The following is a 12,956-nucleotide window of genomic DNA, read 5'->3' on the forward strand; positions in this document are numbered from 1 at the left end:
AGGGTGAGACGCTGTCGCTTTATCCGGAACCATTAAAGTCCATCCGCCGCTTTATCCCTGTTAACCTAGTTGGCGGATAATATCGAATAGGTTTACCAGGCAGGTGAAATGACTGGTCACCTGACTTTCCATTGTTACTACCCGCAGATGAGGTGTTTGGGGGGGGAAAAAGTCCTCTCTTAGGATGACGAAGAGGCCTAGAGTCATTAGATCCCTCCGGGCCACCAGAATTCAAGGAGTGTGATGACCTATCTCAAGAAGAGGTAGTTCGAGGAGTTGGGGTAAATAATTCGCTCCAATTGAGTAAATTCAGGCGAGTGTTACGAAATTTATTTGTGGTTGGTAAACGAACCACCTTACTCGAATATAGAGGAAAATTATTTGGATCCATGCAGATACGCTCCGGTCACCCCCACAAACTTTAACCATGAAGAAACAAATTTCCCTCTGTACCCCGGGTAGGATCTTTTCTACAATGGGACCGCACATGACCAACACATCCACAATTTTTGCAAAAAACAAAGACACCCTTATAACGAAGATATACACATAATGGGAGAGAGTTTGCCTCCTTAACTTAAAACATTGGGAGTAAGGGTCGATGCAGATCTAAAGCGCATGGCGATTCTAAGAGGGGGTACCTGGAAGAGAAGACTCATCGAAGTAGAATAGGTGACCAATTCAATAGAAGACTCGTTTGGACATTTCTGTAGATGCATAGATAAAGGGGAAACCTTCAACCCTAACCTATACGGCTCTTTCTCGTTCCCGAAGATGCTTAAAATCATGTCGAGGAAGGAAAGTAGAGAAAGTAATAAGAGCACCTTGGAAACATGCACAACCATAAGGCAACATCATTTTTCGATCCGTCGTCTCCTGATAGAAGAAAAAAGAACATGGAACCAATTTTCCTCACTTTGATCTTACCATGTCTAATTCAATATACATCCACTAAAAGTTGAATATGTTGTTCATCAAATGGCCTATATATAGTTCCGAAATTTACCAATAATTGCTTGCTTAAAGAGCTGAGCATCCAGAATTTGATCTTGTTGAGATAACATAATCCTAGGTCCTATCAGGCGAACATAACTATGAAGAATAGGCATAGTGAATCCCTAGAGAAAACATGCGTTAAACCCAACAACTACTCCAACCACGAACAAAGACTGAAAAAACTAACATAGAAAAAGACTAACGAAGGTAGAAATAAAAAAGCTTAGTGGAGAGGTCTACTAGGAAAAATATCTAAAGTTTGGTTGATCAAATAGTTTGTCGAACATTAACTTCTAAAGCTAAGCTCTCTAGAGCAAGAGGCTCTCATTTTAGAGAGAGAAGTAACATAACCCTCTTCATGAAGGAACACTTGTGGTTTTCATGCATAGGTATAATATTGAGCAATGAGCCTTATGCACCAATAGTTGGTGTTTGTCCAAATAGATTTAACACCGTTGTAGTAGACCAAATATCATATAAAGTTTTAGCTTTTTTATGATCAAATTTGTCAATAGTTTTTCCTTCCTTGATGAGGGGAGCAACATATTTGAGTGTAACACCTTTAGCAGCAAGCTTGGTAGGAACAACCACATAAGACCATGCATGTTGGATTTTCATTAGGAGGATTCAAATCTAACCTTCTAACAACAAAGTTAGTAGGAGGATGACTCGACCCGTGTGGCATATGAGTTGCTTCCACACTAGGGCCTCTTAGGCTTGCTTCAAGACCAGATTCCATAACAATGCCTACATAATTAGCTAGCCAAGTCACTTACTGGAGATGGAACACACGGTGCTTCAACTGCATCTTTGACAGCTTAGCTTTCTTCGCAGCTTGAATCTCCAACCTTATAGTAGGGTGAGGTGAAATTTGAGATAATATTATGTTGATTTTCTCCTTACACTAGCTATTTCATTCTGAAATGGTGGATGATCTCAACAAAGCGGTCCTATTTGAAACTTTTCCAGTAGGAATCGTAGTATGAGTCTTTTTCTTCCTTTATCTCATGGTTAGTGGTGCATATAAGCAAACTTTATTTTTTTGACATCGGGAAATCATATATTAATTAAAAGAGGAAGTACAACCTAATGCTAATACAATCGAAACTAAAACAAATACATAAACCTAAAGGAGCCTTAAGAGCTCGTACATTCCACCTAATACCTAAATAAATAAAAACAAAACAAAGTCGCGTAGAAAGGGGCGCATCCCTAGTTAGTGCCGCTGATGGTGGATGCAAACCTCGCATGGCTGTTGGAAGTGGTTGATGAAGCGATTGACGATCACGATTTGGACAACGGACAACCAACGGCAATCGTCGCGTCTCGCTGTATGAGCAATCCCAATAATCTGTCGTCGCTTGGGATTCTGAGCTTATGACCATGTGAAGAGTCACATTCCAATGTGACTCACTACTCTCGAACGAGAGTATGTCAGATGTCTTCTTAATAAAAGAAAAAAACACTGACGAGAGAGCATGTTGTAAACCCCCAGATGCAACTTTAATCGTGCATTAAAGTCGCTATTGAGTGAGAAATATATTTGAGCTAGCAAGATTTTGTATTTAGAACATCAAGAAGTATTTGAAAACTTTTTTTTTTAAAAGGATTTGAAAACATTACCTCAATTAAACATGGGTTGAAAATAGAAAAATGTTGACATCGGAATTTGGATAAATATGAGGGGAAAGGGTTTTCGGACGTCAAAACGCAGTTAGAAACGACTTAATTTTGAAAACTTGGAAACGACAATTCTGACTCCGCGCCCCTCTAATAGTGTCCCTAGCTACTAGCTAGTCCTTATCTCATTCTCACTCCTCAGTCCTCACTCACTCTCCCTGTGCACACCATCGCCTTTTGCAGTTGACAACTCCAACACTTCCTTTCTCTCTGCATTTTTACCAATGTGAAACCACAACTCAAACAACATTTCTCTAAAAAACATTTCTCCAAAAAACATTCATTTCAGGTGCTCTTCTTCCTTCAGGTCAGAAACATTATACCACATTCTTCTTTTCCTTTCTTATTTTTGTTGCAAATTTATATTTTCTTCTTTTCCTCTCAGAAAGTTACCAATTATTTTTTTTTTCTCTGGCAAGTTTAGCTTAGAAATGTTGAGTATGACAGGAATTGAAGTACTTAAAGTGGGTGTTTATTTTTAAATGGGTGTTTAAGATTGTCAACATAAATAATGATGATTTTAAATGGGTATTTTTTAATGGGTGTATTAGATTTTGAATGAATTTTTACGATTTTTAAATGGGTTTATTTCTGTAACTTTGGATTTTGCTTTCTTTATGTTTTTAATTTTTCTGAAAATAAATTATAATTTTTAGAATTTTATTTCTGGGTTCCCTACCCCTGTAACAAAGTGTAATGATGGTACCTTTGAACTGTTAAAATTCTTTACCCCTCATGAATCTATATATAATAGAATACTATGTTGTTTTGGAACATAATGTGGGTCATTTTTATCTTATTAAACATTATCAACTTGGAATTATATTTCGAACTTTTGATTTTGTATTGCAGTGTCTAAAAATTACTCAGAAAAAGGAATCAGACTAAAAACATCTGATCAAGCTCTTCCTTTTATCTTTTTTTTTTTTATGAATTTTCTTTTCTGGTGTTCACTGCAATAAGAATTTACATAATATTAGTAAATACTTCTATATGAAAATAGTAGGCCATGAAGAAAAAAGAAAAAGAAAACAAATGATGTTACTCTATTATACTCTTTTGACATGTGCTCTTGCGCCTTAATTCTCGGCCATTATGGTAGCAAAAATATGTGTTTTTCCAAAAATACCCTTTTTAGTGGGTCCAAATTTACAAAATATCTTTGTATGGATGTTGTCCAACCCATTAAATCATCAGGGGTAGTTTGTGTAAATTCCTGAGCAGTTACTATCGCATGTAGACAATTCCTGCATCCTGCTTCACAGTTCACACTACCTACTCTCTCGTGCTGACAATAATGTTGCTTTTACTGAACCGTTGGAGAACATTCAATTTTTTTTTTTTTTATAAAAGAAAAAACTTTAAGGTCATACCTTGATATTCAGTTAAATTGTTTTGGCTATTGTGGTTGCACACAGTATTGGGATTTTTCATTTATCAATAGTTAGTTGTTGGTGAGGCGAATATTAATTTCATTAGGTCCATATGCATTGGATTCTATAATTTATTGACATCGTCTGTGTTTTGTGATTTCTGTGCTTCCATTGCAGGGTTTGTGGGTCCAAAATAATAGCATTGATTGTGTGAAGATCTAAACACACATCCATTTGCAATCTTACACCTTGTGTTCTGTAAAAAGGATAAGTTAAGCTTCATAATGCAGACTACTCCCAAGGGAAGGTAATATATCATATGCCTATTGAGTGTATTCTTGTACTTAAGTTTTGGTTTCAAGTTTTCGAATTTGTGTTAGGCGTATGCAGGAATCTCAAGGTTTGAAGGGTTTTGAGGTTTGTAACCTATGAAATGGTTTTGAACATTTCATTCTAGTTTGAGCAAATTGTTTGACAGATGTTTTGATGTTATGTCGTGAGCGTTTGTCTCTTGCATCCTTGATATTCTGAATGGTGATCGAAAAACTATGTTGGTTGTCCGCGGATTGGTTACCTTGTTCTCTAGTTACTTTTGTGTTGTGGTTTTTAATTGCACGGTTTGCATCTGCTCTTAGTCGTGTAGAGCAAGACAGGTCCCTAATGCAATGCTCTGTATATTATTCATACTTCACTATATTTTTAACAGCATTACGACTATATTACGTAGTCATAAAACTTGAAAATTAATCTCATTGTTTGGTATTTCTTGGATAATTGGCTTCCTGATTTACTCAGCATATTTTTTTTTCCTGTAGGATTGAGGGCAGGGAGAATGTAAAATGATTCGACCATAGTAAAATATATAATCAATCTGCAAGCAAAAAGAGCAGGAGAATTTCATTTATAACTCAGCTGTATTACTTGTAGTTCACCTGAAATATTGTAATCTCATTTCTTCACCAAATAACATATTCAGCATCTATCACCTCTCATATGTTCTCCTTCAGTACTCCCCATTTTTCCTTGTTAGAGCAAGTGAAGTGTTTTAACATGCAAGAAGCATTAATCCAGTTTACTACTATTAGATTTTTCGTATATGCCTTCTACAAAATTGAATGTGGTTTCAAACCTCCATAAGAAGCTTATTGTGGTAGAATATATAGGAGTTAAATGCTGGAAGGTGGAATTTTGGAAAGCATCTTTGAAAATAATATTTGCTACTTGTTTGATGAATGTAGTTACTAAAAATCTTTTAGTTCTATTTTTCTTTGGTTTACCTAATACTTTATCATTTTATTCTGTTTGCTTTTTGTTTCTCTTCAAGCCGAGTGTCCTTAAGAGCAAGAAAATAAAAATATGTTTAGTCGGCAAAAAGACGGTAGTTACGGTTCATCCTCGAAATACTTACACTACGTAATCCTACTTGTGCATTGATTTTCTAATATGGTCCGTTTTCCTAGTTTTCTTTTATTGTGCTTTTATTTCTAATCGTTATCAGAATTAGTTTAAATCTTTGTGTAGTTGCAACTAGTGTAACATAATTCCCTAATCTCCCTGCCAATAGCGAACCGCAGGAAGCTAATTATGGTCGTTTTTGGCTATTTTTGGCCCATTTTGGCAAACTGCGAATTGGAAAAGCAAATTATATAGAGACTTATGTTACACTAGTCACAAGTTATCCATTTAACCATTTATATGCTCTTAGCTAAGTTCTGACTGTTTTCATGTTGGTGAAGGTGCTTAATGCCTCAATCCTAGGTTAGGATCTAGTTGCATGTTAGTTATAATATAAGCTTCTAGCTTTAATTTTAACTCAAACCTGCATTTGACATCTATAGTCATAGCTTCTATGGTGAGTTTGTTGTGAGTTGTTTATGCCTTGCTGTCTGTTTGTACTTGTTTAATCAATATCTAATCCTTCCTTCCTTCAAAGCAGAGGAAGCCCCAAGGAGTCACCTCGAAAAGGCGGCTCTATTCGACCAGTCAGACAGCTGAAAATTAATTCAGTTGAGCCGAGCTCCTCATCCCTCTCAAGTACTGCAGTTGTCAAGACTCCTAAAGATAGAAGCCCAAAAGTTACTGAGCGCCGATCACCAAGGAGCCCCGTCTCTGAGGTACTTTACTTTGACTAATTTAGTTCTTGACTTTATAGGTACAACTGTGTTCTTTCTCATTTTAATCATGTTTCTAAGATTGTTACATGATAACTATTTGAAAGTTAAATCACAAATCTTAAATGGTTTCTTCACACTATTGGAATCCTTTTCCTTGTATCTTGGTGCATGTCACTCATTGTGGTGAACAATTTTATTTCCACTGGCTTGTTTTTGTTCATAAAACATGGACTTTTTTCCTAGTACATGGAAATGCAGGTTAAATTCCAGTAGTTGCCTATTTGGTTTGAATTTTTCGTTGGTTGCTTTCATTCTTTCAGAAGAAACGCCCTAGCAGATTGTCAGAACTAGAGTCTCAGATTTCCAAACTCCACGATGATCTAAAGAAGGTGAAAGACCAACTGATTGCTGCTGAATCATCCAAAAGGGAGGCTCAGGAAGATGCAGAGGAAGCAAAAAGGCAGTTAGCAGATGTTTCTTCAAAATTGGAAGAATCCCAGAAGCAACTTGATCAACTTCATGCTTCCAAAGACGAAAGTATTGTAAATCAAAACAAGTCGGAGGAAAAGGAGTGTGAATGGGAGTCTCAGATTGAATATATCCGCAGGCAGCACTCAGTTGACTCAGCTGCTCTAGCCTCAGCCTTGGATGAGATTTGTAGGCTGAACCTGCAACTTGAGAAGGTCCATAAATCTGGCAATGCACAGGTTGAGAAAAGTGAAACAATACATGCTGAGCTTCAAAGTTTGAAAGATAACTTGGCTGAAACTCTGTCTCTTCTGGACAGCATGAAACAAGAGCTAAACGGATCAAGAGAATCTGAAGCTCAAGCACAGAAGCTAGTAAGTGAAACCCTACTCCAACTAGAAGCTGCTAAGGAGACTGTCATTGCCCTCAGATCAGATGTCATCAGATCCACAGAGGCTTACAATTCTGTTGCATCTGAACTGGAGCAGTCAAGGGAACGTGTAAGCTATCTTGAAGGTGTTGTGGGAGGACTTAATGCTGATCTCATGAAATGCAGGAGCGTTAATACTCTTAATGTTGCCGGTGATCAAATATTGCCGGAGGATGTCAATCAGCTTCAAATGGAGCTGCAAACTGCAAAGTCTGATGTTAGGCAGCTCAAATCTGCATTAGACGCTGCTGAGATCAGATACAACGAAGAACAATCTCATGGCAGCATTCAGATTAAAAATGCGTCTGAATGCTTGGAGCAGATTAAGGTGCAATCCAGTGTAAGAGAGGCTGAGCTGGAAGAGGAGCTGAAGAAAGCTAGTGTTAGTATCGATGAGCTGAAGGCAAATCTGATGGACAAGGAAACAGAATTGCAAGGCATTTCCGAAGAAAATGAAAGCTTGAGTATGAAGCTCGAGAAATCTCAGCTATGCCAGAGAGAAGAGGAAATGGAAAATGAGCTGAAAAACATGAGGGAACATGTAGCTAATTTAAGGGCAAATTTGATGGATAAGGAGACGGAACTACATAGGCTGTCAGGAGAGAATGAGATGCTGAAGCTAGAGATTGGTAAACAGGAAATGGAAAAGAGTGTCGATACTGATCAAGTCACTGCTGAGATTGATGCATCGCGAGCTGCCGAACAAGATGCTTTGACAAAACTTGGGTACATGATGGAAGAAGTAGATAAGAGTAACAGGAAAGTAGCCAGGGTTTCTGAGCAACTAGAGGCAGCTCAGGCAGCAAGTGCAGAAATGGAGGCAGAGCTTAGAAGACTTAAAGTGCAATCTGATCAGTGGAGAAAGGCGGCAGAAGCTGCTGCTTCCATGCTTTCACCCGGGAGCAACGGAAAATATGTGGAGCGAACCGGATCATTTCCTCTTGATAGCAAGTATAGCCCTGTTGGGGGGAGACATAGTTCACCATACTTGGATGACTATGAGGATGATTCCTTCAAGAAGAAAAATGGCAATGTCCTTAAAAAGATTGGAGTTTTGTGGAAGAAGCCACATAAATGATATCCTGAAACAGGTGATTCTTTCGGGTTTTATGTATTGATTTATGCTACTATTGTATATTTGTTTTCTTTTGGCTTCCACGAGTTGATTGCTTTTTATCTTTCACTAGCAGATATATTGAAGGTGCTTCTCACTGCAGTGGCTCAATGAATTTGCTGTCTTCAGTGTCTTGTACTTGGTGACTGGATTGTTTTTGCAGTATTCAGTATTAGTATATTATGGCGCCTAATGGAAAGACTAGTAATATCATCCAAGAATCTTTGTTTTCATGTATATGTATTAGGACTAGTTGGGAAGAGCAGTTCTTCGTGTATGTGACTGTATTTTTGGTAAACCGAATATATCTGGTTTACTAATGGACTCTGCTAATTATTATGACTTGTGCATTTTAAGGCCAGTTTATGGAGATTCAGTTGCATATGTCGATTGACTAATATGTAGAAAAACAGATGTAATCAAAGGCAACCAGAAACTAAACGAATCCAAATTAGTGGCTAAGGCGTTAATCGTATATTTCTCGGGATATCAACATATACATGATAAAGTATGGGAAAATGGTAATTTTAGTTCGAATCACATTTTTTGGATCAAATGTTACACAATAATTCTTATGTTTCCTTTTTAATTTTAAAAAATGGTAGGCTATAAAACTTATTTTCTTATGTCGAGGTGTGTTAATGAGTCAATTTTGCTCGTGAACTATTCGAGCTCAACTTAGTCAAAGCTTGGCTTGAGACAAGATTGAGTTCGGTTTGGTATGCTAACAAGCCAAGCATGAGCTAGCCATGGCTCGGCTCGAAGGCTCGTGAACAGATGATAAAATTCTTTAAGTAAGAATATTTATGTAAAATTATAAGTATCCCACATCAATTTATAGTGTAAACAATAGTTGTTTTTATACACAAAATGTTCCTATCCTAGTTATACATGTTTGATCTTGTCCCACATTGGTTGAGAAGCAAAAGATTAAGCTTATATTCTTTACAAAGAAACATATATGCTTTATGGGTTCCCTCATTGTTCCCGAACCAAGATGTAATCCTTTGTTTCATATAATGTTAAAGGGCTAAAGGTTAATTCATAAAGTCCCACATTGGTGGGATAATGAAACATAAAGTGTTTGTTCGCTATAAAATACTACTCCAAATACCTAACTCAAGGTATATGGAGTGACTCGAGCTCGAGTCGAGCTGAGCTTGTATTCGGCGATCTCGAGCTCGATCAAGGTCGAGCTTGTATTCGGCGAGTTGAGTTCGATCCGAGCCGAGCTCATCTCGTATTCAGGTTTCTCGAACTCGAGTCGAGCCGGGCTTTGTCCATTTTCGTGCTGCGCCGAGCCTACGCATGCTCGATTTAGATTCGACTCGTTAACAACCCTACTTATTCCGTCGGTCTTTAGTGGTGATGGATTCCTGAGTAGTTCCTCTACTAGCTAGCTTTTTTTCATTTGTATAAAACTCATGGTAAAATTGTTGTTTAATAAGAATATTTATATTCCAAAATTACTAAATAGATAAAAATATTGGATTAAATGAAAAGGAGTTTTACTAACTATGGCCCTCTGACAAAAACAATTCGAACTTCAATTTAATATTGAGGAGTTTTAGGGGGTGTTTTACAAAAGTGGTCCTTAGAGGTTAATGACCTACTAGAACAGGTAAACAACCTCCAACACCCTCTGTCACCAACAATAAGGCACTCCCCCCCCCCCTGAAAACTAGGGCTATAATTGGATTGGATTAGACTTTGCCAGATCCAAATCCAATTTCAAAATTTTTTGGACTCGAGAAATTGAATTTAAATTCAATCCAAAATTTTATGAGTCCACTCCAGGTGATTTTTTTTTTCTTGAGTCCAAATCTAGTTCAGTTCGAATAAAAATGAAGAGGAGAAGAAAATTATAGAAACGAACTAAATTGATCAAGACGATGAAGGATGAAGGCTCCATCAAAATTCGCTGCATTCGGCGGCGGGGACTGACGAAGACGAGAGATGGAAGAATGACGACAAGTTTGTGGTTGGTGAAGTCCATCGAAACCTTATCTGTTGCGGTTCATGGTTTGTGCGTGCATTGCAAGTGTTCGTCGCTGATTTGGGAGAAGGGAGGAGGGAGGAGGAAGAAGAGAGGAGGACAAAGGGTTAGAGAAGAGAGAGAAGCAGCGTCAGGAGGAAAGAGGGTTTAGATGGGATTTAGGTTTAGAGAAGAGAGAGAAATGAAAGAGGGTTATAAATGAGTTGGGAGGACTGAAATAAGGAAGGAGAGTTGGGCCGCGCATCTTTTGTTTTTTAATTTTGTGGGCTACATTTCTTGGGCTGCGTACGTGCGTGTATCGTGCTTCATGGACTGAAATCTAATCTGGTCCACGAAAGGACTGCATCAGATTGTCCTCCCAGCTTTCCCTCCCATTGTTATGTAGATTTTTGGATGTGGTTTTACATAAATCGATTCCATTACTAAGTGACATATAAGGTTTTTTTCCACTAGTGATAGTAACTTCTCGAATCTCTTTTTCTCAATGATTTTCTTTGTTAATTTGCAACTCTTCCTCTTATGTGTTTATTTTTCAATTCAATTATAGGAGAAGATGGAAAAAAGGAGAGTCAATCAAACCATCACCTTCTTCCTTCCTTTACAAAGCCAATCTCAAATCTTAACTCAAATTCGCTGCACAATTTTGCGAAACTACTTCAAATTCGTTTTTCAACATTGAATTTTAGGGCTTGATTTGGAATTAAGGTAATCTTCTTGTTTGTCCCAATAAGTCATTGACGCCTAATCCATAGTGAAATTACATGATCGCCCTCCCAAGCTCAGAAGGCCACACAAGCTATAGTTCTGGCCCAATCAAGACCTTGGCCCAGCCTGACAAGATTTTTCGTAAATCCCAACGCCTATAAATAGGGAGCAGTTCCCATTTATTGAGGTAAGCATACTCATACAAGCTAATCATTACCAACCTCTAAAAGATCATTCACTAACTTGAGCATCGGAGGGGTGATCCCGAAAACACCCCCAGGGTAGTCTAACACTCGTTTTTGCAGGTATCGCAGCACTCTTTGAGCATCTGGTTGCCCCCATCGCTCTTCGATCGTAAGTCTTGACTAGTCCTCCCATCTCACGTGTTTCTTACTAGAAACAGTTGGGGCCGTCTGTGGGGATAGCCAAACTGAAAAGCCATGGCCAATGCTCGAAAAACACGCCGCGGACGGCAGCCTCGGAACTCGTCACCTCGAGGAGGGACTCCCCCTCCCGAGGTAGCGGATGAAATAGTAGGGGACTCTCGCAGGGGCCCCATACTCTCAGAGAGACATCATCATATCCTCGAGGAAGTCGAACTTCGAGAGAAAGCTAGTGCTGTCAATCCGAGGCAGCCTCGAGAAAGAATCGTACTACCTCGAGTCGAGGCTCCTCGAGATGAACAACCAAGCCCAAACCCGGTCACCTAGTCGGACATCCAACAAGTAAAGGAACGCCTCGGTGATAATCTCGAGCGAAGCCTAAGGGTCTTCGTTTGCAACCTTTAAAATGGAGGAGAGGGTACGTCCAATAGACCCCCTATCCATCAAGTACCCTAAAGATAGAACGGCACAACCCCTTACCCAATGCTCGAGTTCCCCACGTCTCCACTCGAGCCCCCTAGTCTCAGCACGAGCTCCTCAGCTCTTGACTCGAGCCCCCCATGTCTCAGCACGAGCTCCTCAACTCTCGACTCGACCCCCCAATTCTCGACTCAAGATCATCCTAGAAGAGGAGACACTCCACACGTCATCAATGAATTCTCCTTCCGAAATGGCACTCGAGATGCTCGGCACGTTATCAACAAAAGGTCTCTCCTGAATGGCACTCCAAATGCTCGGGACATCTTAAACAAACGGCGGGTGCGTTCGAAACAGGAAGGAGAGACGATCCCCAACCCTAACTGGGAACGGGAAAGATCTCGATAGCAGGGACACGGACGAAGGAGGCACGAAGAAAAAGAAACCAGCAGTTTTGAATCCAGCGAGAGATCCAACGCCAACTTCGGCAACTTAGGCTTCACTACACCATTTAGTGAAGAATTTATGCGAACTCCCAACCCTCCCAGGGTGAAGGTCCCACCTATCGAGCATTATGGAGGGACCATAGATCCTATCGATCACCTTGCAACCTTTGAAGCACAGATGAGTCTGCAGATAGAGAACAAGGCTGCATGGTGTAAAGTTTCCCCACAACGCTGAAGGGACTAGCTCTCACTTGATTCACGGAGCTACCCCCTGATCGCATATCAGATTTTACATCCCTGGAAGCTCAATTCAAGAAAAAACTCATAGTAGGAAGAAGACATCGCAAGATCACCATGTATGATGTCTATCAAACAGCGAAGAGAAGAGGACTTAGCCGAATACATCAAGAGATTCAATGAGGAATCTTTGAAGGTCTCCGACCTATAGGACATCGTAGCATTTACATCGTTGATGTTAGGCGTAATAGCCCTATTTTTATGAACGCTAATTTAGAAGCTAATTATATTTATTAAATTAATTATATTCTGAACATCTTATTTTATCCGAGTTGGAGTATAAATTATTGTAACAGCCCGGATTTTCCCGACCAGCTTACAGAGGATTAAGCACAGCGAAAGAGACTCTGGTCGAGATAACCCGAACTATTACCATCACACTCACCGAACTACATCGGAGGGTGTGGGACTCGATTCCCAATTCTATTCAAATTGATTAACTATTGCAACTACGCTATGATTCTCAGACTCTATTCCCATAAATTTCTATAAAAAATCCGACAAAGTTTCCTTTGAAAATAGGATAACGCTAAAGCG

General features: G+C 39.1%; 1 protein-coding gene across 7 annotated transcripts; it reads left to right on the forward strand.

The window, feature by feature from the left end:
- The first annotated feature begins 2,736 nt into the window (after positions 1–2,736).
- On the forward strand, positions 2,737–8,545 carry LOC104883251 (interactor of constitutive active ROPs 3). Of its 7 annotated transcripts, none has more exons than XM_010667739.4 (5): positions 2,737–2,983; positions 4,227–4,356; positions 5,983–6,163; positions 6,484–8,152; positions 8,252–8,545. In XM_010667739.4, the coding sequence occupies exons 2-4, from the start codon at positions 4,334–4,336 to the stop codon at positions 8,137–8,139; spliced, it is 1,860 nt and encodes a 619-aa protein (XP_010666041.2). In that variant the 5' UTR covers positions 2,737–2,983; positions 4,227–4,333; the 3' UTR covers positions 8,140–8,152; positions 8,252–8,545. The 7 variants fall into 7 exon arrangements, with proteins under 7 accessions (XP_010666041.2, XP_048492027.1, XP_048492024.1 ...); XM_048636070.2 differs by having other exon boundaries at positions 2,739–2,983; positions 5,986–6,163; XM_048636067.2 differs by lacking the exon at positions 2,737–2,983 and adding an exon at positions 3,794–4,130.
- Positions 8,546–12,956: the final 4,411 nt, after the last annotated feature.

This window comes from Beta vulgaris, chromosome 9 (genome assembly GCF_026745355.1).
Source record: "Beta vulgaris subsp. vulgaris cultivar EL10 chromosome 9, EL10.2, whole genome shotgun sequence".
In the NCBI taxonomy this organism is placed as follows: Eukaryota; Viridiplantae; Streptophyta; class Magnoliopsida; order Caryophyllales; family Amaranthaceae; genus Beta; species Beta vulgaris.